The 25729-nt window shown below is 37.3% G+C and overlaps 1 protein-coding gene across 4 annotated transcripts in view; it reads left to right on the forward strand.

Moving 5' to 3' along the window:
- LOC118746209 (regulating synaptic membrane exocytosis protein 1) overlaps window positions 1–25729 on the forward strand; it is a 322168-nt gene that overhangs the window by 198736 nt on the left and 97703 nt on the right. For 3 of the 4 annotated variants that reach the window (XR_004993810.1, XM_036480041.1, XM_036480048.1), the window contains exons 15-19: window positions 3764–4177; window positions 4246–4586; window positions 8784–8863; window positions 12533–12655; window positions 19582–19762. Coding sequence is in view for 3 of the 4 variants with exons in the window: in XM_036480041.1 (XP_036335934.1) it covers window positions 3764–4177; window positions 4246–4586; window positions 8784–8863; window positions 12533–12655; window positions 19582–19762 (1139 nt within the window). In the remaining variant the exon portion in view is untranslated. Of the gene's footprint in view, window positions 1–3763; window positions 4178–4245; window positions 4587–6677; window positions 8864–12532; window positions 12662–19581; window positions 19763–25729 lie in introns of all 4 variants that reach the window. The other variant, XM_036480056.1, reaches the window with a different exon arrangement.

The raw sequence follows: 25729 nt of genomic DNA on the forward strand, positions 1-25729 counted from the left end.
ATTATTTCTAGTTGTAGTTCGTGTGGTAGAAGGGGGAAACAAACCAAGGCCGAACAATCTCTGACTCTACAGGCCTTCCTATGCGTTTGTGGGTTATCTCTATATAAAGATGTATGTCCTTCTAGCGAAAGTATAAAAACGCCAGTTCTTATTGCTTCTGTGATCGAGAGGAAGTCGACCTTTACAGTGTGCTAAAACGTCGTGTGGTAGTTTTTTCAGTGTTCTTGTCCACCATTCAGCGAGCACAATAATCCCAATTGAACAAACGATCCAGGGATAAAGCCACTCTTTTTTTTGGGTTAAGGCTCCACATCAGATCAACGATTCTTCTACAGGTTCTCATGGCCTGTTTTGTTTTACCAAGATCCATATAAGCAATATGTCCCGAATAATTCCCATATATTTGACTTCCTCTAAAATATTCCTGAATGGTTAAGTAACAGCCTTTTACGGCTTTATGCTGACCCCCCCCCCCATTAGTACACATGTGCATTACAGTGGAAATGTGTGAACAGCCTAAACACCAAACTGTGCAGCCTAAACACCAAAGCGCTCAAAGTTTCCCATGTATTTTATATGGAGAAAAAACTATTATTCGTAGAAAAGGTAGAAAATCATTATTTTTCAATCGACAATCTCTTTTTCTCTTCAGGTTACTTTCAGAAAAGCACTCAATCGTTTATTTAATAATTTATTAATATTAACTATTTTCTATGGATCCCCTAAAACCCGAAGAAATGCAATGGGGGAACCCATAAAAAAATCGTCCATATAAAACAAATTTTAAATAACCAATTGGGTAATATTTTTTTATGTCTCCTGAAGTGAAATTGAGTTTGCCGTTTGAAAAATATTGATATTCAAGGATTCTATACCATTTCAACGAAAGATAGTTTTTTCCCCATATAAAATACATGGGTAACTTTGAGCGCTTAGAGCCACCTCTAAATCTCTTTTGATTGACCTAAAACTTTGCATACTCAAGTCTTTAGGCTATTCACACATTTCTAGGGGGTGAGACTGAGAATCTAAACACTTTTATTTTTCTCCATATACCGATGTCATATGTGTTAAAATTGCACTTCCATTTTTATTTGACTGTTGCCACAAAAAATTTTAGTTCCCTTTAAAAAACGAACCAATGAACTAGTTCAATTTAAAGATCTGGCTTTTTCGCTCTTTAGCTCAAAAGCTCCCTAAGCCTACAGAGCACCTTTGATGGAAATAACACTGGTCAACAGTGGTTTTGGTGCAGAGGAACTATAATTATTTTTTAACTGAGGACCTTATACTGATAACATCTATCTCGGCAGCCTGTTCGAAAACGCCCTATCTCAGAAAATGACTCAAGAGCGCCCTACTTCAGAATTTGGTTGAGAACGCCCTGCCCCAGAATTCGGTTAAAGAACACCCTATTTCAACAAATACCCTATCTCAGCTGCCGATATATTGAATTTACGTGCAGTTTTTAAATTTGGCATTAAAAAAATAAAATAAAAAATTTCATTTTCGCGAAATTTCTGAATAAGGAGTGGTGGAAGAACCATATTGAATACTCTAGCAATGGTCAGGCATCATACGACGATCCCAACGGCCTTGGTACTTCTCTTCTGTAGGTTAAACAGGTCGTAGTAAAACAGATCCCATTGTTCTTTTCTATAGAATCCAAGATTATCTGGAAATTTATCAAGATGACTATGTCGGTAGTGCACTTTGATGGACGTATTACATCCCAAGGTTTTAAAACTCTTCAACATTTCGTTTACGATTTCGGAGTACTTGACTTGGCTGAAATTTTCGCCAAAATTTTTAATAACTTCACCGAACGAAGTCGCCGCAGGTCTTTTCAAATAGTTTATTGAACTTAAGAAATCAGAATCCTTTATTAAGTTTAATATTTAAAGTCCATCGAAAATTCTCGCCTTTATCTTTTCTGTGCTTAGACCAGAAAGTTTTCTCATTAAATAAGAAAAACATTCGCCTTTTTGTATAGCGTCTTAACAAATCCTTTCATAGGACCTAGCGTTACGTGCATGGGGTCCACATAATTCAATCACTTTAACTAAAAGTAGATTTACAATATTCTGCCGGACCAATTTCCAGAGTAAAGCCTTGCAAACCTGAAAAAAATATAACTTTCTTTTTAAACTGGAAGCCAATACTTCTGCAGATGCATTAGGTAATTTTAGACACGTTAAAAAATTATTAAATTCTCTCGGATGAACGGTTTAGGCTTTGTAGACGCTACCCTGTTACTGTTCACTTCACTGTAGATTTCTTCAAATAATGGGTCAAGGACGGAAGCAAATTTTAGAATACGTACATCCTGTGAATGCGTTAAGGGTCTTCTTGTCGAATCTAATTCTGCATAAATCACTTCGTTCATAATTTTGAAACTTTTAACTGTGTATTCATCACAAATGTAACTAACTACATTTATGCTATTGAGGGAACTTCTGCATATATTAAAAACAATTTATATAAAGAAATATTCCAACTGGTGTATGACCTCCTGCAGACAAAGGTAAGAGTGCAAAGAGCGGTGTATACTCATTCAGGTTGCAACCTTTCTTTTTAACTTCTTTGCAAATTTTCGTTGAATAATTTACCGTTTTAGTCTTCAATAGTAGTTCGATCTGATATCTATATTCCTTGACTCGAAGATTCTGTTATAAGATTCGATCTTTCTAGTTTCGCACAAATAGTTTTAATTATAAACTGGGACGATAATAAACTTCTGGCAAGGCAAATTGTTTCGAACAGACGGAATTGTTACCGATCATGAGGTATCGCCAGGTTAGAAGAAATCGTCCAACCCGCACACATTTTTGTGAATATTCTGTAGATATATGTACCTAAAACACGAATTGTTACTGCCCATAGAATTTATTTGGCTTCCTGTTTTCATAGTCCCGAGATCACTTCGATTCTGCGTAAAGAAAACGAAAGTATGTCATATAATAACAAACTAATTTATGCTGCAGTTGGTTCATACAACACCAAGCCAATGTTCACAAACTTGTTTTGTGTAACCACGGTTGTTGCTAAGGGACTTTCAGGGGAGTGCAACGTAGCCCGATAGAAAACTGTAAATTCATAAAGATAAAAGTAAAAAAGAAAACCAACTATTCGGCTCTCCATAAGTAAGCGAAATTCATCAAATTAAACTATTAAAGCTACAACTTTACATACATATATCGGCAGTATCGAAAATCGACAGCGTTCATTGTCGTTTTCATCAGTTACAAATCGGAAATTCCTGGTACACTCACGTCGCATTATCATTACGCCTGCGCATTAGAGTATTCCCACATATCGAGTTGCAGTAGCCTTTAAACCACTGTCCACACTTTTATGTTCGTATTTCTGGTAGAGCTATGTAATTAAATGAATCATCTGTGCCATTTTCCATTTTAAACAAAAATCGAATGTCTAAGCAATGTACATATGTATATTTAGTTGCCTGAAGAACTTTTGCTTGATTTTAAATTTCTAAGAACTGTCACACCGAAATGTTTCTTTTTAATCACTACTTATTGTTTAATGCTAATCAATCAAACGAATATATTGATTTAATATTAGTTACGATAATTAAAACTATTAAATGTATAGTGTGGGATAATGCCAGCGAGGCATATTAATAGACCAGAAAATGTTCACCTAAATTTTTAACTACTTTAGAATGGTTTCTGTTTATTTAATTTTTTCACTTTCGTATCTATCTACCACTTTCCGGTTACTTCATTCACCTGTCCGGCCACAGCAGGTGAGCACAGGTTACTTGCGTCGCAATGGCGCTATTACTGGACCCGGTAGTATGAGCCTCAGCCAGCGGAGTCACTCTGCCGCACCAACTGACAGCTACCACGGCGTGACCGGCACCGGTCACAGTTACTACCGCAGCAGCAGCCCACGGCGCGGCTCTCTCTCGCCGCCTGACGACCGTTACATAGACTATCCAGTTCTTCCAATAGATGCATCTGGCTCAGCGTACGGCCACCAATTTCCAGGTGGAGCAGGCACGTTAACAGCCACCGCTGGAGGTGCTGCCTTGGGCGGATTAGGGGGTGGGGCTGCGGCAACAATCGGCCCGGGTGCAGGGCAACAGACCCGTTTTCAGTCGCGGTCCGCAACAGCCACTCCGACGGGATCACCGAAGAAGCGACAATTACCACAGGCGAGTCACCCAGATGTGCCGACACTACCTCTTCTTTCTTGACCGCTCATATTCGTTTGTTCTTTCAGGTGCCACAAACTTCTCGCAGCGCAATGCTACGCGATCGCCTGGGTCAGGAATTCGATGAGCGCCCGGGTGGCGGACGTTTCGGCCGCCATCGTACACGCCAGATGCATCATCAAGCAACGTACCGCAGTACCGGCATGGGGGGATGGGAACGCCACTACACAGGCCTTTCCGATAGCGATCTGCAATCGATGGAAACGCGCGTGCGGCCACGTCACTCTCTCTCACCCGACAAGGACTTCATGGGCGAATTCGGAGATTCTGATATGGAGTCGGTGGTTAGCGTGACGTCGAGCGCCTTTTCCACTCAATCGGAACGGCCGCGCGGCTCACGCGGGCTGAGGTAAGTACCGCTGTTTGGCACTTCTGCTGAGCGGCTTTTCCTTTGTATCCCACAAAAAGCTTTCGTTCTGGGTTGCTGTGTGTTTGTGTAAACAGCCGGGAAACAAAATTCTGCACCAAAACCAGCTGTTGAAAAAAAACCAAAACAAAACAAATCATGAAACAATATGCCAAAATGTACAAAAAATAACAAAAATTACCATTCCAATCTGCCAAAGAATCAGCCGATAGAAAATTTAAATTAGTTATGTAATTAGATGAGACCGAAATCAGATACAGATTTTAATGAAACCCGATCGAAACTTTTTTATTTTTTATTTTACAAATTTTTGGGTTACATTTATTTGAGACACACATATTTTGAAGCAAAAGCTACTATAGAAAACGAAGTTTTCTCAAACAATTCGAACCGAATGCAACCCTGCCATCATTTGGGCAACAAACACATTTTCTAAATATGTCGCTGGAAAACAAACAAAAATTTGTTTTCTTTTCTTTATTATTTTTTACATACCTACTACATAACTACTCTACTCAACTCAACTCAACTTAACTCAACCAATTCTACTCAACTCAACCCAAATATCTACTCTACTTCACTTCAATGACGCGCGCTAATTTTATGTTAAACTGCTTTATATGTATATGAATGCCAACAATAACAAACTACTTAAAATATCAACAACAACCACGACTCTATGTTGTATCATTTACACTAACATACTAAAACTACATATAACTAAACCAACCACTTTTGAATATTTTTACAACTCGAAATGACTAACTGACATGAACCAACAACAACCAACGTAAACGTATAAAAAAAAATCAAACACCGCTCACTTGGCAACATTCAACTTATCTACATAATTTTTTCCAAAAATGCTATGCTCTTTTTTTGCAAATTCTACGAAAACAACACCAACAACTAAAACAAAAACAAAAAACACAAACAAACAATATTCAACTCGAAATGATCCTTCATTGATCATTTTGCATTTTTGCATGCGCATGTGGATTAAACAAACGCAAACACAAAATAATAAAAAACAACAACTTGAAACGTACATTTATGAAACAAAAATATCAAACCAAAATTGAAAACAACTGAACACACACCTACACGGCCTGGCCGTCACAAATTCACGCGCGGCTTTTCGAACACAACGTTAACTGAAATTCGAAAACAAATCAATCGATCGGCCGCCTTTGCTATCAAAAGCTTGCCACGCAACTGGCGCACTTTGTACGGTGCCGACCCGATGCTTGGCGTTGCCTCCACCACGCATGTCGGCCACCATGCACCTGCTCGCGAGCGCGGCTTCTTTGAACGTTATCGCGCCAATACGATTGAAGTCGATGATTGTGATTATTTACCAACCAGCCTGACAGGACCGTCATCGCTGTATGCCACAATGCAGTCGCCGTCTCACCTCAATACAGTGTCACAGCAGATGTTGTTGCTCGAACAGCTGGAGCAGCTGCAACAGCTCGCAGAGTTGGCCGCTGCCGATTCGCCTCCAAACACAGCGACGTCCAATCCACATAATTTGCTAAGCGCAACCGCGACAAATACTCCACCACATCACGTTTTACCACCACAACACCGACAATTGCAATTACAACAACAGCAACAGCTACAAGAACCAACACAACTGCCAAGCCAACTGATAATGACCGACAATAGCGGCAATCTAGTGGTCGATCAGTATATGCTCGAGGCGGGCGCCGATCCGGGTTTGATACTGATGGAGCAAACAGGCGTGACGGTGATACCGCCAACTCCTCCGCCCACATTGCCGCCGCCGCTGCCGCCACCAGCGCACACTGTCAGCACACAACTACAAATGCAACAGCAACCACATTCACACCCACAGCCACACCCTCATGCATTTCACCCACATGAGTATCCGCCTCACATACAGAATTCCACACATTTCCCCGAGTTTCTAACGCATGCTGCCACTTTCAGTCCTTTCGCCGAGAAGGTTTCACAACGTAATAGCCCGCTAGGTGCCGGCCATTATCCATTCTACGATCATTTGCAACACTTCACTTCGCCAGTAGTCAACTTGTTTCGCCAAAGTCCGAGCTCGACACTCACCACACCGACTGCCGCGGCAGTCAATTCCCCACATCAACACGCTCATTCCGTATCATCGTCACCCTCATCATACATAGCGTACGTCCGTGATCATTACGACAACACCTGCAGCCACTGCCAGAACGGTAGCCAGCCAGTCGTACTATCGACCAATGCTGCACTCACCACACCTGGAATTGCTATTGGCGCTTGCGACAATCCATTTTGCATTGCGGAGTCGCACCCTCATCCGCAACATCATCCCGTCGCCTATCCTTATACAGCCGAGCAGCTTCTGCGTAGACCGTCATTGTCCATGTATCAGCCATCATCAGAGCCTTCACTGCCAACTATGGATCCGGCAATATGCGGCGAATGTGTGGATCAGCATTTCGTGAGCGGTTTCACCGCACCACAAATTGACTTGGGCGCTGTGCCCACCTATCATGTTCATACCCCAACGCCCACGGCGCACAAAAAGGCCAAGTCCTCACTTGCTCCGCCACCTCAACTGCCCACACAATCGGTGTTGCGACTTTCGCGGCAATTAAGCGAAGATGCGCTTATAACGGCAGTGCCTATCGCGGAGTCAAAGGCACAGCCCACTTCTATTCTCAAGAAGCCGAAAGTGGGCGTGCCAACGGGCACTTTAGATCGGCGGAAAATGTTTCATGAAGGCCAATCACGCTCTTTAGATTATGACGATTTGCATGCGAAGAGTTGGGGTCGTCGTCGAATAAGATACGAAGATGAGGTATATAATCCCACATTAGAAGATCTCTCACGTCGATATGGTTCGGAGACGAATATTCGGCAGTCTTACATGGGTGCCAATGTCGACGAAGTCAATCCGCTTAGTCACTCGCACTTCCTTGTTACTGACGACAAAATCGTCACCATAACCTATGACTCCGATGTGGGATGGACACGACGCGGGGTCGCACCATCTGTGTTTCACGATTCCCGACGCCGTTTTGATGGTCGCGAACGTAATCATATGTCTCTTAATTTACAACGCACTAATCAGGAAAAACTCTACGGAGCCGCACTGCCATACCAAAAGCGACGTCGCAACTTACCGCATCCGCCAAGCGCACAAAACGCTCACAACTTTTCGCCTGTGGAAGGCTACGATGACGACGCTATGATAATGGATTCTGCCACACATTCGTCTGCTACGCTGCCGCCACATAGTGGCGAACCACCAATGAACGGCACAGGCTCCGCCGAACGACCGGGTCCTATTGGTGAACATCGCGATCAACGCGAACTTCGCGATCCTCGTGATCAGCGCGATCCCAGTCGTTCAGCAGGGCCAGAATCGTCGTCACCTAGTCAACCACGTCATTCATCGATTGTATCGAAGCGCAGTAAATCATCGATGGCCACCGGTGGTGGTCATCGCACACGTGTAGAACAGTTACAGCATGAATCGGGCAGTGATCGCAGTAATCTCGTTAGCATAAATGACCAACCAGAATATTTCGAATACGATGATTACGGCGATCCCTACATAGACCCGCACACTAGTCGTAATTATACAAGTAGTGTTAGTTTTGGTAGTAGTAGTGGTAGAGGTAGGCAAAAAGGGAAAGAAGTTTCATACGGCGCGGAACAACAGACGAAATCTAGTAGTGGGAGTGGTAGTGGTGGTGGTGCTTCTTCTACTGCTGCTGCTGGTAATATCGTCGTCGGTGGTAATATTTCTAATAATGCTTCTTCTTCCTCTTTTGCAAATTCCCATCATGGTGTCGCTAACTCCACATCACCTAAACGTGCCTCATTGAAACATACAAATACAACTAACGACGCTAACCTAAACGTAAACGTTGACGGAACAACAACTACAACAACAACTACCATACAAACAACAACTACATCCACAAACATCACAACCACATCATCGTCGAATACAACCACGGCAACAACAACAACAACAACAACTGCAACCTTATCAACCTCAACAACAAATCCTGCTGCCACAACAACTACAACAACGAATACTGGTGATATAACGACATCCGCTGGCGATGGCGCTGCCGCGGATGATGCCGATGCGCCACTCGACGTCATCGATTGGGATGCAATCGATGCGATGCTTGATGACGACTTTAGTGAATATGACAAAGATAAAAATGGTGGTGGTGAGGATAAGAAGGACGCCAATTTCAGCCAGAGTGTAGACGAGAAAGTTGGTAAGCAATTAAATATACAAATACATATTTACATTACATGCGCGGCTGTCGAAATGTATGTATGAAGGTATATATACCTACATACATATATATTTTTCGTACATATTTTAAGTAAGAGAGATTTTTTCATTTGATGATCGATTTTAAGAGTTACGATCATATAGAATCGTGGAGTTAAAACAAAATCATAAAGAGGCCAGATGTTCGTCTCGAAACACATCACTGCCAAAAGCATCCTACCTAATACTTTCAAAGGTGGAACATAATAATAAAAACGTTTTCCGTTGTCTCGTCCTCTTGAAGGCAGCAAGGGAAAATTGGGTTGTCATTTATGCCGACCACTGTCAGATGCTTGTGTCTTAAGAAAGGGTAGCAGTCAGGAAATCCCACCAGTACTTACAGCCCCATCTGCTCAATGAACGCAAATACGCAGCTAAACCTTCCGACATTGAGTGATATATTCGATGGTGGCTTCGCCGCTAGACTTGCAATACCGAAACTAGAGGACTGGCTAATGCTCAGAAAGAAGTAAAGTGTGTGCCCATTATCTTCGATAATGACCAAGTGTCGGTTTTCCAAATATCAGTAAAGATTCGACAGTGAGTAATACCTAGTGATACATCATTTTATTTAGTAGCCTCTAAAAACACACAATTTCCTTGCGGCATTCAAAAGACACTAACGTCTATATTTCTGCCTTGAGAAGTTGCCACCCCGCTCCACAATGTACCGCTCCAGCCTCCATTACTTTCAAACCCACGAGTGGCCTTTAGGGCCTCCCAGCACGGACTTCAAAAACATTAATAATGGTAGATTTTACATACAAAAAATGGTAGAAGTTGGTGAATTATTTAAGACAAACAATATTAGATAGTTTTTACTTAAAAAGGATAAATCAAGGCGAATTTGTAGGTGACAGGTAATAAGATCAACGGAAATAAGGTCAATTGACTTTATTTTACGTTACCTTTTTAAAAGCGAAATAAAATCCATTGACATTATTGCTCTTTCAAACATTAAATCTGATTAGCTTCGCGGTGGCCCGCGTACCCCGCGTGACCGGCGCACACACCACGTCACGCTACGCCGCGTGTCGTCGTTCGCCTTGCTTTTAAATGATGTCACAAATTGCTGGCGGAGACATGTATACAGTGTAAGAAAATTCCTTTTCTATAATTGTTTCCTTATAGAAAAGTTAGTTTCTTTTCCACCTTAGACATTCCGAACTCGTTCAAAATATGCTAATTTAAAACAGAGAATTCTTTCAGTGTTCCCACGGGGTTTTTGGACATGGACTGTTTCTTCAATTTAATAGTGTTCGCTTTATTTTTGTGGAAACGAAACATGGTTGCAAGTTATGGATCATTTCTACACTCTTTCTTCAAATATTTTTTGTATTCCAGCTGCGTTTTGCGTTTGGTTTTCCGCATCGTGTGTTTACTGTATTCGTAATTTTAAATTTTTTAATAAAATCAATTGGTGGTAGTTCATGATTGTGTGTGGATGAATAGCACCACACTGAGGATTTGGCAATAACCTTTGTCATCTATTAAAAAACAACACTTACGGAGCAATGTTTATTGTAAGAACAACATTTGTTCCATGAATCGACATACTTTAAGCATAGTTGACGCTATTTCCATTTGAATGAGAAAATAGCGTCAATGACTTTATTTCCAAATTTTTGTTGACTTAATTTCGCTTTTGAAAAGGTAATAATGTAAATTGACTTTATTTCGCACCAGGGTGGGAAATAAAGTCAATTGACTTTATTTCCGTTGATCTTGTTACCTGTCACCGAATTTGTATAAGGTGGTGTTACTCGAGCAGCTGGATTTTTTGTTGTAATTCCTACTGTCTTTATGCGTAAAACTTGTTAGTGTAATTTTTGATTTTGTACTCCTGCTATCACGTTATATGAATTCACCTTGGGATAAGTTGTATTTGTTTTTATAAAACAACAAAAAATCTATTTCAAGCCAATAAAACATTCAACAAAAAACGTATGCATAAAACTGGGCCTGAATCCGTGATTGAATGAAACTCTATTCGAGTCGAATGACAAAAATGATATCTGTTTTATCGTAATGCCATTTTAAATTGAAAAAGCGAACGAATGCCGTAACCTGTAGCTCGTTTCTGTACCTCTTCTCTAGCGATTATTTCTCTACTGGTATAGAATATACGTCATTCTATTACTCATTAGCAGTAGAGAACAAGGCGCCGAATGTATATATGAATTCGCCTTGGTAGAGAATTGTTACAGAAACTAGCTACTGAAAAGAAATGTGGATTCGAATTTGATCAGATTACGGATGCCGTGATTCAGTCCCTGCATTAGTTGATAAAGGGACTCAAACAATTACTCTTCACTTCAAAATTTCATGACTAAAATTAGATTTGAAAAACTTGAAGTTTGCACACCTTTTGGTCGGCAGCCTCCCACGAATAAGAAAAATATTTGTACAAAGAGTTGCAGGCGATGCAATTTCACTTTCGAATTTCTTATGGTCAGAGTTAACTTTTCATTTTTTTTGTGTTCGATGACAAAATATCTATGCATCGCATTAATTTAAACCTCTTTGCTTTCTTTCGAATAATATAGATAGATTGTTATCCTTTGTTGCTAAAAATGTTAAAAAGTTGGTAGATCTACCAGTAAAGTAGTGAAGTCCGTGCACTGCTCCCAGCGGATAAAACATCATGTTAAAGCTTAAGCTCAGGTTCATTTTTTGCACTGATGGAGTGAGCTGGAGCGCAGTAATACACTTTTTTGTAGGGAAATCCTTATCGATTGGAGCATTCAGCCTTTATATTTGATTTATAGTACATATATAAACGGTTAACTACGAATGAAACATTGTATCAAATGCATACTCACTTACTGTTGTTTTTTACACTTTACAGCCTAAAAGAGTTTACCACTCTTATGTACTTAACAAGGATTCGAATACTTAATTTGCCAACTTCGAATACGTTTTATTATTTTTGATAGCTGAGCGCATCTTGTGTCTATAGAACGTTTTAATAAACAAGTAATTTTTAAGCAAAAAACAAATCCGACTTCAATTGTCATATACAAATTGAGTAGCACCGTTGATCGGATCTGAACCAAATTCCGGGACGACCTTTAAGGTACCATCTTTCTGATAAAAAAAAGAATTATTGAAATCGGTTGACGTTGATAACCTCCCCCTTTTTTTGAAGTCGGTTAAAAATGTTTGAGTCCTTTGTTAGTTTTACGTAAATAAAGTTCAATTTATGAAACTTTAAAAAGTTTATTTATCTATTACATACTGTACATAAAAGTTGCGTAAATGTATTTTACAGAGCATATTATTTGAAGCGAATTTTCAGCATTTTCTGGTGATATATCTTTAGAAGTGTATAGTAGGAGTTATATTTTTTCTTGAAATTTTCACCAGGGGGCACAACATTGAACATTTTCTTCGAAACCTATTTTTGCAATTTGGCAAACTGCAAATTGATTTTGGACCCATGGTTTTTTCGGAAAATTTGTTTAGATTTACAAGTAGAATCATTGCGCATAGTCAAAAAAATTTACTTGACCTAATGTACATACATAAATACTTAAAAAAATTAACTAATAATATCGAAATATTAATTATACATATGTATGTATGTATGTATGTATCAATTTTCACTCAGACGGCAGCTTATCCGATACGGCAACGGATCGCAAAAAAGGCGGCGTGGACCAAGAACGTTCACCCAAAGGCGGCAGCGGTATGGGTAAAAAATCGAACTCCACTTCGCAATTATCGGCCACAGGTAAGGGCACGCCCAGTTAACAGTTTTGCCAATTAATCGTTTTTGAAATTTTTACTGCAAGTTAGTTGCATTCGACATACATATTCACTTCTAAATGATTTCGTAAACGCTTGTCATTTAAACCCCGAGTACATTGACACTCCAAGTGCGAGAACTTTTAAGAAAATTATAGACATATTTTATGATCGCAGCCTGAGCAAAAAAGTTTTCAATTCCAATTATTTGGTAGTAGATAAATTTAATTTTTATATGATTTTCCATTTTCTTTCCCAATATTTGAATTATCTGGTATTTTTTATTGAAATTTACTTTTAGTTACACAATTAGCTTAATTTCATTTAAAGCACTAACGTTAATTATATTCTCCGCCTAACATAAACATAACAGAAATGTAAATACATATTGCGTAATTTAGTGCCGCATCTGAAAACAAAAGACATTCATACATATACTAACTGTCTTGATATTGGGAAAATCTTTGTCTCACGAATCATAATCAAATAAATATGTAGTAACAATAAAGCTAGCACCAAACTATCAATTATCAATATACATATATGCGTATACATATAAAGGTCGTAAAAGACGTATGGGCTTTGGAAAGAAGGGTAAGAACTCATTTACGGTGCATCGCAGTGAAGAAGTTCTGCCCGGTGAGATACGTGGGGCGCTGTCGCGCGGGTCGTCATCTGAGGCCGATGGTGGCGAGGCATTGGCTGATGTCGGAGCCGGCACTGGTGGGGAAAGGTTCGCAAAACTCTATTGCTCTTCTATCTATCTTCCTCTCTCTATCTTTAGCAAAATTTTTACTTTAATTTCGTTTATTACGTTCATTTACTTACTATATTGATTAACTATAATTTACAAAGTTATGTTGTTAAAATCATTTATATTGTATGTTATTTATTATAATAACATAAGCATACCCGAGAGTAAATTTTAAAGTACTTTCGTAAAGATGATAAACATTAAAACAAAAAAAAAACACTAATTCATTCTCCCAGTACCATGTAAAATTTAAGCTTTCTCCTCTCTACTAGCCAAAAGGTATTCAAATCACCTTTGATTCTTAAAAGCTTGAAATTATCAAAACGTATTCGAAATGTTAGATCTTTAAACGCGCTACACTGATCGACATTGCTGTAAATACTAATGTACTCCTATAAATATAAGCGTTTTAGCTCCCTACAATGCTTGACATGGCGGATTCATACGGCGCAGCTAAAACCTTACTACTGAGTCTTGAACTATGTATAGCCATACGTAAACAAAAGCATACTAAAATAACGTGCCGTCAATGCTTAGCTGTTGGAAAATCCGATTTTGACAGGGTTTTAGGAAGTGAAGTTGGCTGAAGAAAACGGCGAAACTGTTATTTTCGTAGGTCACATAAACAAACCTATGCTTATTATTGGTGTTATTTCGTCATTTGACGTAGCGTTGCCGCTTTTGTTTAGGTATGGCACGTGCAAGTGAAAGCTTAAGCGAGCGCCAAAGGAAATTCTGCCGAACTCTTGTAACTTAACACCTCATTTCAACGTATTCTCAAATTATTACCTGTACAACGTAAAAGCGTCCAAAGTCGATACGTATTTTTAGGCTTTTCCAGCTATCATAAATGGCAAACAGATATTATTTCGATTCAATGCGAAAGCTTTTCACACTTAAGTTTTACAAAGTATCCAATGGAGCCATTGTGAAGAAAAAGCTGATGAAAAGCTTTCGATGATTTTGATTCGAAGCTACTACTGTTAATTGCGCTTCATTCTCTCTTTAAGCTTTCATAATGTGATTAGCTCTATTTGAACTAAAATTTACTCATTTTCGATTCATAGATTTGTGAAAAATTTACATTAATACATTTACTTAGTACTCGTAAAATGCTGTAGTTAGCAAATACAATATATAGCATCCATTCAATGAAGCGTGCGTTTCGCCATTGCAATATCACTACTCGCATCTCTCTTTTAATGGCCTTGCGTTTATTACCAAATAACATGAGTTAATTTAATTTCCTAATTTTTAACAAAAAAATCACAATAATCTTAAGTCTACTTTAAAATAGTTGAAGATTTTGCATGCTTTTAATCGCTTTACAAACAAACTTATAACGCAAAAAGCTTAAAAAAAGGTAATTAGCACAAAGCAAAGGTAATTGTTCAAAAAAATTAAGTAGGTTTAAAGAGCTTTATAAATTGACGTTTTCATAGATTTTTCAATTTATAAACCTTTTTTAAAGCTACTTTATTTCTCATGAATATGGCTATAAATGTCAGTATATCGATTTGTTGGCCTGACATATTTTAGCTTTCTATAAACGTCTGCAACATACAGTTATGGCTATAACATAATTAGATACATACAATTTGACGATTTAATGAATTTGGATTTTCTTAAGAATGATTAAAAGTTTTAGGGAAGTGTTGCCAGAAAAATTATCAAAATCGTCAGAAAATTAATAAGGAACTCGCAAGTTTGGACTATATTATACAAAATTGTTTTTTTTTTTTTATTAAAAAAGGGGATTTTATAGGTATATCCACATACTGCAAACCACTCCAAAAATCGGCGTGGTTCATCTCAGTGGTTTCAAACATCTTCAAAAAATTTGTAACGTTTCTAGAACCGGTTCGCAGCACCGTAGTGCATTCGGTTCCGTTTAAATGGCTTACTTTCCACCCTATTCTCTAGTAAAAAAAACTTAAGAGGACGCATAAAGTGGAAAGTTGGTAAAAGCCATTCGGGGTATTGTCTGTGTATTGCAAAGCCCTTGCACGGTGCACGGATTGTACGGCTTGCAAAGCTGTCCCATACGAAAACCAGCTTTTAAAGCGCACTCCGTGCAATCTGTACACCGTGCAAGACTCAGAGAATACCCCTATTGTGAAATGAGTTGCATTTGAAAAAAAATTGCAATTTCATAATACACGGGGAAAGTTTTTCAAAATTCGTAGCCCAAAAAATGTAGTTGGTTCGGTTTGGAACCGGTTTGCAGTCCTGCATAATTGACTTCACCTCGTATTATAAGAACGATTTAATAGAGGCTGATACCTTTTTAAGGTGGTTCAGAGCCCACTTTTTTGGCTTAAATTAAGGGTTTACGTATTTTTAAACTTAAACTAATTCTACTTTGTGGGTCCTAGCACAGAATTTTTAACTACTTTACTTTCTACTGAAGCCTTAGAAAAGCAGCATCAATAAAGTTATGTTTATTTTAAAAAGTTCTGGCCAATTTTTTTTGCTTTTTTTTACAAAAAATCTAAATTTTTACAAACCTTTCAACATGTTCAAAAATATGATACTTATCTTTAATGGTACTTTCAGAAAAATTTTTAATGCAATTTTTATAAAAAACTGAGAAAACTTCTACGGTGAGGCGATTTTACAAGCAACTTTTAGTTGAAAGCAATAATCGCCTGGCGTGGACGGCTTTTCAACTAATCGCTTCCAATGACATTCGGAGGTAGCCAACTTTTGATTCTACTAATCGCCTCTAAAATTGTCTCGAAAATCGCTTCATGTGATCAACGTTTTAGCCATACCTTATCTAAGCTAATACTCAGCCATATACTAACCACCTTCGTGTGCTGGATGTTTTTCTAAAAATCCTGATTTTCACGAAAAAATTATATGTTAATACTAGGAAGAAGATAATCAGAATATCAAATAATGTTCAAAAGTTATAGCCTACACTATATGTGTTAAATAGTATATAAAGCGCAATATCAGATTCAAAGAATCACTAATCTCTGCAAATTCTTCTAGGAAACATATCCAAATTTAAATAAGCGACACATATTTTTGTTTAAACAATCAATCCACAATCAACTCCAGTTGAAGTGTACCGCGACTTCCAGTCGAATTCAGTCGTCGTTATCAATGCAAAAGGCCCTGAATGCCAAACGGCTCATTTCACTGTGGTGGGTGCGACATTTTATCATACATTTTAAGATTTAAACTATAAATTATATAAAAAAATATCCTCCGCGGTGGATACTAGTATTAGACGAGCTTCTACAACTCATATTTAACAATCGCACCCTTTGGCAGGGATATACAAAGGATAGTAAAAATTGCTATAGGAAAGTGGAGTACTCTCTACCCTTTCCTTTACAACAAGAATAATTCCTCGTGCTCCACCGGAGTGAGGTATCTTGTTCTAACCCTGGACTTCAAATTTCTGCGGAAGACTTACATTGGTGCAACCACATTCAGAGCTACCATGGCACTAATGAATCTACACCATTATAGTACGATCAAAAGTGAACTACTTTAGCCTCGGTAAGATAGTGTCTCACTAAACTTCTAAACGTCTAGCATATGCAATAAATACGGAAGCAGTGTAAGGTAATTCTCACACTTGAAACACTACATCTGACCACGTGTTCTGTTAAACTTCGGAGGATAAGCTTTTTATCTAGGATGCTAGTTCCCACGAGTTCTTTTCCCAAAAGATGGTATGAACCAGGTAATTGCTTGCGAAAATAAATGTAAAATAGCCTCCTGCACTAAAACAAACTATGAAGCAACAAGTCCAAGTAATCACTCTTAACAGCCGGCTCTATAACACGAGATTGCCACTCGTTCAACAACCCTAGAGTTGGGCTATTTATGCCTAAGCATAAATGAGGTTTACGTCATTTATTTGCAGACAGAAATTTGCTTACGTTGAAATTACCATAATTAGCGACAACCAGGCTCTCCGATTACTTGAAGGCATATCCTCATTAGCCTTGGGTTGCATTAAGCAATATCCGACTGCACAAGGGAATAGAAGAGGAATAAAGAAGCGGATGGCTCAGCCAGACAGGCAGCGACCTCAACTCCCACAGGACTTCAGTCGTTCCTTGCAGTAGATCCAAACGTGGTCAAGGCTGAAATCGTATTTGAGCTACACCTTCAGAGAAAGAAGCATCCAATAAACGTCACCAAAGAGTAACTAAAGATTGGCGATCTTGTCAAATGATGTCTATCTGTTTTGCGACTCAGTTAGAGGACGTCTGGAGAATATTAGTCCAAGTGAGTTAAAACAATTTTGGTCACTACGAAGAGTTTGACTAGCACGAACCCACAATGTGATACTGCTCATCAATTTCACAGTTTGTTTGTTAATTTCTCCTTTAACACTTTAAATATTTAAATTACGGTGTAGGTGAAGAATCACTTATAGGATCTGCATATGCATAATAAATATGCTACTTTGTTTTGCGGCCGCTGTAGTCGAGTGGTTAGTGTTGCTGCGTACTGCCACTCGATAGGATCCAGATCGAAGAAGTTTCTTTGCCTCGGCATGTGATAGTAAACCTCTGAATGAAAACTGTTGGAATAACTCTCCACGCACTGCCGAGGCTATGGCATGCGTGCAGGCGTCAAGCAGTTGACGATATCGGGCGAACAATATTTCCAAGCTGATTGTCATTGTATTAAGTGCCGGTTACCGTGGAATGAGACACATTTCAAATTTTAAGGTGGTACAGAATTTCTTGAATTAAGATCGTAAGTGGTTCCAGGGCTATTTCAAATATGGAAATTAAACTGATTTTTTCAAACATGGCTCTGAATTTTGGTATGGAGGTGTAACTTAGAACATATTAACCGATTATTCAAAAACGTGTTTAAAAGTAAAAGTCTAATAAGGCCTTTAGTATTATTAATAATGATGATACATATTTAACAAAGCAATCTTTTATAGACTATGACCATTTGATGTGTTTTCAAAAACTAATACTGTCGATTTCCAGAGCTCAATACATATATATGTTGCACTTTGGATCTGGTACAGGAAGTACTATTCTAATTCGGACCGGGCGCGTTCTTTTAGGTTTCGTGCTTTCAGGTTTTTTGCATGCTCTCAAAAATTATTGTCAACTCTAATGTTTATCATCTCTTACTATTGCAAATTAAAACTATTTTAAAAAAGTTACGCAATTTAAAAGTTATCGTAGTCTACATACATATGTATATGCAGGGAGACATAGAAGGAAGCTCACCTCGCACTCGTTCACACTCTTTCCCAACACTTTTACACATTTTTCTCGCTCATGTACATAAGATTAAGGACATAGTAGGTGTGACCTTAGATTAAAAAAATTGGAAAGAAAAGCGAAAAATTATTGACACAATAAAACAACAAAATAAGATACATACATACATTCTTATAAAATGAGTATTTGTGTATATTGGCATTCATACGCTAAGGTTATGTCGAAACATTTTTGCAGTGGCACATCCTCCAGCCAACAAATATAGCTGACTCCAGTTGTTTTTCGATATTTGCGTATGCATATTTATATTGAAATTTATAAACGTAGTTAAGAGTTCACATGTATATTGTTATCAAATATTTGCGTACATCTATTCAACTAACAATATTTATAAGGTGCTTATTTCTCATAAAATGTATTGTCCAATAACGATTAGCCATAGTCTGCGAATGTATGAAGTTTTATTTCGTTTTCTTCAACTGCTTCTCATGCTTAAGTTTGCGCTAAAAGCTGTTTCATAATTATTATTTTTTCTTGTAATTTTTCAAAATGTTTTCAAGTTTCTTCCATTTCGTTGGTATCGTTTCAATACATTTTCGTTTGAGTTTCAGTCGAATACGTGTACGATATGACAGTGTGAGTACATGAAAAATGCGTTCTCGCCTGAGTGTATGCATACATAGCTACATATGTGCAAAATAATGAGCTTGCTTGCAATTGGGAAACCCAATTAATAACTGCTGTACAGTGCGTGCGGTCCTTGTAGATATTTCGAGTAAAATTTTCTAATAAAACAAGTAAATTTAAATACCAAGAACGCGAATTTGTAAAAGAGGGAATCAAGGCAACATTTATATCAGCACTTACATTTGCATTATACTCCTTACATGTCTAATCATTGTTATCCATTCAAATGTTTTCCCGTCCATCCCGACTCGGCAGACCAATATACGGCTCAATATACAACAGCCGGAGCTTCCAATTCATCTCATCATTACCATCTTCGACAATCGCGCGGTTCGGCGGGTAGCATTCAGCGCTCCGTGGAGGTGCCACCAACGTCATCGGTCACACAATATCGCACCGGCAGCGTTCACTCCATCTCCAGCTCAGAGGGTTCATCGTAAGTGCTAGTGCTGCCACGTTTACTGCGTGACATGCACGCAACCGATAAAGATTAAGAGAATACCTATTCACAAGCAAAATCTCTATTGTGTAGTTGCATCTCGCTGTGAACACACTTCTCTGATTTCAAGACGCACTCAGCTCTTTTTATACAAAAATATATCGTCGTTTAAAGTACAAAACCGCGTATCGTGGTTCTGCAAAACCTCGTAATTTACATTTGTGCCAAAAAAGATATGTGCTCACCGGAAGCTTCTGGGATCAAGTTCTTATCCATTCATACTAAAATAGCGATAGTTTGATATAAGAAGAAGATATAATTAGGGATACAAGTCTTCTATAAAATTTTGGCAACCTCACATACGAGGTTTTGCATTTACTTGATACGTGGTTTTGTACTTTAAACGACGATATATATATTTAAAAATGTAATAATTTTTGCAAACTTAAATTCAATCTTATAATTGAAGCTCTCAAAATATTATTTGTACCTACATATATAAGAGTACATCTCCAATGTACATATGTATAATTTTTGAGTAAATGGTAGAGATTATTCTTGAATAATTTTAAAACTAACCATGTTTTTGATAATGCTGCATTTCTTAACCCAAATACCTAATAAAATGTAATAACAAGGCACCAAAAATTTATAATGCGCTTTGCCAGCCTTTAGGATTGGTTCCTGGCGTAGACCCAGAATAATAATTATTTCATGGTGGAGTTTTAAAAAATCATCAAAATTTTCGTAAGAATTATAAAAGTCATCCAAATTTTCGTAAGAATTATAAAAGTCTTTTGATAATAATTATGTGTGAGAAAAATTGTTCAAGTCATGGATAACTATTTTTTTAAGATTTAAATAATACAAGTCTTTTCATAAGAATTATCAGCGAGTTAAATATTTTTAAGTCTTCAAAGGCTTTTATTTCGAGACTTTTATTATAAAAGTATTTTCATAATACATAATAATGAGTGCTAAAAAATTGTTTCAGTCTTAAAGGACGGGGCTTGTTCAGGACCATTTCGGCTTAGTTCGGGACTATTTGGAGATTAGTTCGGGGCTAGTTGGGGCCAGCTCGGGACCAGTTGGGAACTAGATTGGAACTATATTATATATATAGTCCCGAACTGGTCCCAAACTAAGCCCCAAATGGTCCTAAACTACTCACGAAATGGTCCTGAACAAGCCCCGTCTTTTAAGACATAAAAAATGTTTTCCCCACTCATAATTATTATGAAACGACTTTTATAATATAAATCTCAAAATAAAACTCTTTCAGGGCTTAAAAATATTTATCTCAATGATAATTATTTTCAAAGGACTTTCATAAAATTAGTCTCAAAATAAAAGTCTTTGAAGACTTAAAAATATGTATCTCTCTGATAATTATTTTGAAAGGACTTTTAATCTTTTCTCTTCTATAGTTAAGTCCCTGGCTCCTGGCCATACCAACGTGTAAAAGAAATATTTATACCATGAAAAAGCTTTTCATAATAACTATTTGCCGTGCGGAGGTGGCGCACAATTTTACGCAAATCACAAAATTGGGGGAGTGTTTGAGAAAAACACTAAGAAAAATATTATATACCTACTTTCAGCAATGTTTTTGAACTTTGCACCAAGATTTGTCATAATATTAACATAACTAGTTTTAGTCTTTCTAGCATCTTATTAAATAAGGTTTTCTATACAAAGCACTTGGGAAAGTAACGGCTGGGTTGAATTTCTTATTATTGGTATGTATTTCATTTGTTTGTGACTTGGTGTCCCATATTCTCACCACTTTTTGGATTGCATATCAACTTTGTTCACATAACGGTTGTTTGTAACAGCCAAAACGAATCGAGATAGATATGAACAAATGTATACATAAATGCTCAGAATGAATAGAGAAGTCGATTAAACCATGTCTGTCTGTCCGTCCGTCTGTCCGTCTGTCTGTCCGTCCGTCTGTCCGTTCGTCCGTGTACACGATAACTCGAGCAAAAATTGTGATATCTCAACGAAATTTGGTGTGTAGGTTTCCGTTTATCAAAGGTAGGTTGGTATTGAAAATGGGCGAAATCGGACTGTAACCACACCCACTTCCCATATAACGATAATTTTCAGAAATACGAAAATTGCGATATTTTCGTAACTACTGAAGATTATTCACTCAAAATTGATATTTACAAAAAATTTTAGACGGTAAATAAGATTATTATACATTTTTGGAAAATGGGCGTAGCCACGCCAAGTTATGGTTACATGTGTATATCTTGGTAACCACTGCACCAATTTCATAGTTGTTGGCCTTGGTACAGCACACCAAATGGCCGAAATTTTTTAAAATCGGACATTAACCACGCCCACATCCCATACAACGGTAATTTAGAGAAATACTCTAATACAAAATCCACCATAAATCAGAAAATATTAAAGCTAATTTTATTCAAAATTGATGCTTGCAACAATTCTTTACCAAGAAATACGTTTATGATAAAATTTTGGAAAATAGGTGTGGCACCGCCCACTTATGATCACATATATGTATCTCGGTATCCGTTCAACCAATTTTTACCAAACTCAGTATGGTTATTGTGCTTTCCACATAAAAACGTTGAAAATTATTGAAATCGGACTAAAATTACGGCCGCTTTTCATATAACGGTAAAAATTTCAGAAATGCTTGAACCCTCAATATTTCGAAATTTAAGGACGCTAATTTACTAAAAATTGATACACCCCCGCTTACCATGTAGCGGTAGCTTTCGGAAAGGTATTTAATGTTCGGCTCCGCCCGAACTTAGACTTTCTTACTTTTTTTAGGCAAAAATACTAATACACTTGTGCGGAGCTCACCGTCATCAAGTTGAACGTCGAGTTCAAACACAACTTGATGAACGCTGAGAATGGCCCATCCTTCGAAATTTTTTACAGTGAAAATAATGTCTATTTATTGCCATCATCTCCAAAAAAAAGTGTACATTAAATAAAACTGTAAATAAATTCTCGCCGCACACGCTAAAGTTCAAGCATACGCCACAAAATAAAATTAAATGATCAATTTCTTATTGGCGAGACGCTTCGGAAGCGAAACATTCGTCTTTGCGCCGATTTTCCTCTTCTGAATCGGCATTTCGGCGTAAATTTTCCTTCTGCTTCTCACTTGTTACTTTCCATCCGCTTTCTGTTAGATTTTTGTTCAGCTCCACACAGGTGGCCTAAAGGAGACTGCTAAGACATACATAGACATGTGCATACATAACTAATTTATCGTTATATGAGTTGCCAAGCAGACCACTAACAAAGGCATTGGATATGTTGATTGTTAGGTTTTAAATGTTAGGAGTAAGTGGTTAGTAGGAAAGCGAAAGAAAAGTGCACATAAAACGTTTACGAAACTTCAGAAATGTATGAAAAAGAGTTGGGTGTCTACACGAATCAGTTTGACTTTGCTGCTGCCTGATTGTGACCCATTCTATCATTCTCTCTATCCGTATTAATATAATGCTGTTTTCTGATCACTTTTGTTCTTTCTTTGCAAAACTCTTGCTTCCGTCAACTCCTTTGTGTGCGTAATTTCTGGTTTGGTTTTACAGATTTATTTTCCGACTATGGAGCTTACTTGCTTTTTGTCTTCTTCTTCTGTCTGTCTATTTCTCCGTGGTCGTTTAGTGCAGGGGCAATAGCCACGAAATTGTTACTGCCCGTTCATTGTGCTTCCAATATATTTTCTGATATTTATCTTTCTTTACTGTGGAGAGTAAGTTCACATCCGGCAGTTAACTTTCAATTTCTGTACTGAAAATCGAGAGTTAACTGTCGAATATAAGTTAACCCTCCACTATGAAACTGGCACTAACCTGACCTACAAGTGTTGTGTGTAACTATCTAATTCTCTCAAATTTTTGGTGTTTAATCAGCTTTTTTTTACGTTGGAGGCTTCTGTTGCAAATCTGTATAAATTTCTTATTTGCTGATAACAACTTTTGTACGTTCACCTAAGTTTCACTTTGCATGAATATTAAAAATTATATTTTCAGATACGTATGTATATATGTATGTAATGTATGTATGTATGTATGTAAGGACATCTGTTCATAGATATTATTTTACATATGTATTATTTCGTTAAGCAGTAAATAAAATTTCATTAATTTGTTCAACTATAATCTAGAATATTTACACTTTCTTACAGCTATACAGAGAACAGCATAAATCAAAATTTTAACAGCAAACTTATGAATTATATACTTATGTATGTATGTACATATCACAATTTTTGAGAAGCTTAGTAATATTCACATATAAATATATTAAATAATTTTAATATTATTAGTAGTATTAAACATATTCTCAAGCTTATTATCTACTTGTATGATTATATTTCCTGAACCGTAAAATTTTAATTTATTTTCTATATTTTTAAAAATGCGATATTTCGTACAAATACACTTTTCATTAAAAAGAAATAATGGGCTTCACTTTGTTTTGTCGAAAATGTATCAAAATAATTTCTCGAACCATAGCACAGCAGTATAAACCAATAAGGAGAACTAGGAGAATTGCCTAAATTAAATATGGTAAGATTTAATTCATATTAAGGGGATTCACAAGACGTGTTAACCGTCGTAAAATCTTAAGCTTAAAATATTCCATGCAAAATAATGCTTAAAATGGTTTTAGAAATGTTTTTAAACTGATAAAAAAATGTATAATTAGAGCCCCGTAAAACAATTTTAATCGTTATCTTACATAAAAAAAATATTAAGTTTAAAACTTTACGACGGTTAACACGTCTTGTGAATCCCCTAAATATTTCTCATATCTTATCGAATTTAGGAGATGGGAGTTAAACGCAGTCCAAAAGTTAAAAAAATAATATTGCCGAAATATCTTTAGTAGTTTGTTATTAGGAGGCATTGAGATAACTCAAAACATTTCTTAATTTTTTACTACGTGTAGTTAGTTTCCAATTTAACGTCAGCTCTATATGTTTATTCGCTGTAATCAAATCTTTCGTGTGCACATTTTGAAATCTTATCGGTACGTTTCTATAAATATGTAAATTGATTTTAATAACACGTCATCCCAATGAGTTAAATCTATTATGTTACATAACCTTGTGGTCAGATGATTAAGTTAGGTGATATTTTGGCTAGCTTTGCCTATTTTTCTTCAGTTCAGTGTTTAATATTTTTTATAAAAGTCTAGCACGTGTAACGTGTGGTAAAAACATGAATGTGCCGCTTAAAAAAATTTACTTCCGAGGAAGTTTAACCCATTTCCGGTCAAAACTTGATATTTAAATTGGGCGCAACTTTTTACACTGGGGGTTCTTAAGGGAAGGCAAGTGCTCGAAGTGCGGCCTGGATATCTAAGAGGATGCTTGCTTTTCGCACTCTTACGCAGCTCCTCTCTAATTCTTTACAGGCCTTTTCCACTTGTAAGATGCTAGCAAAGTTCGGTAGTAGGAACGAGAGAGAGGCGTTCCCGCATGCGTGGACCCGCAGTCCATTCTAGACCCATCAGTATAGATTTCAATGGAGTTCTTCTCGACTATCCTACCCCTACTCCAATCCCGTTTAGAAGGAAATTTCACCTTAAAGTTTTTCTTGAAGTCGGTCGTAGGAGGTATATAATCAGATTTTTTCCCTGATTCGACAAGTTTGTCAAGAATTCCACTATGACCGTACTGCAGCGCCCTCCAGCAGCCTGACACTTTGAGTCTGATTGCCGAGGATGCACCATCCTTGGAAAGTCTGCAATAGACGTCCAAAATTTCAAAAAAATCGGTTCGCGAGATCATCTCTTATAATAAGAAGGGACTACTCTTTATATAATTACGTTTATATTATAGATCGGACTATATTTTAAATGAAGATTCTAAAAAATAACTAATCAAATATATGTTGCAAACGATATCATTTTGAATTTTATTGCAAATGATATGTCCGATACAGTACAATACGTTTGTAT

Source organism: Rhagoletis pomonella, unplaced genomic scaffold (genome assembly GCF_013731165.1).
Source record: "Rhagoletis pomonella isolate Grant_MI unplaced genomic scaffold, Rhpom_1.0 Rhpom_scaffold_00001, whole genome shotgun sequence".
Lineage (NCBI taxonomy): Eukaryota > Metazoa > Arthropoda > Insecta > Diptera > Tephritidae > Rhagoletis > Rhagoletis pomonella.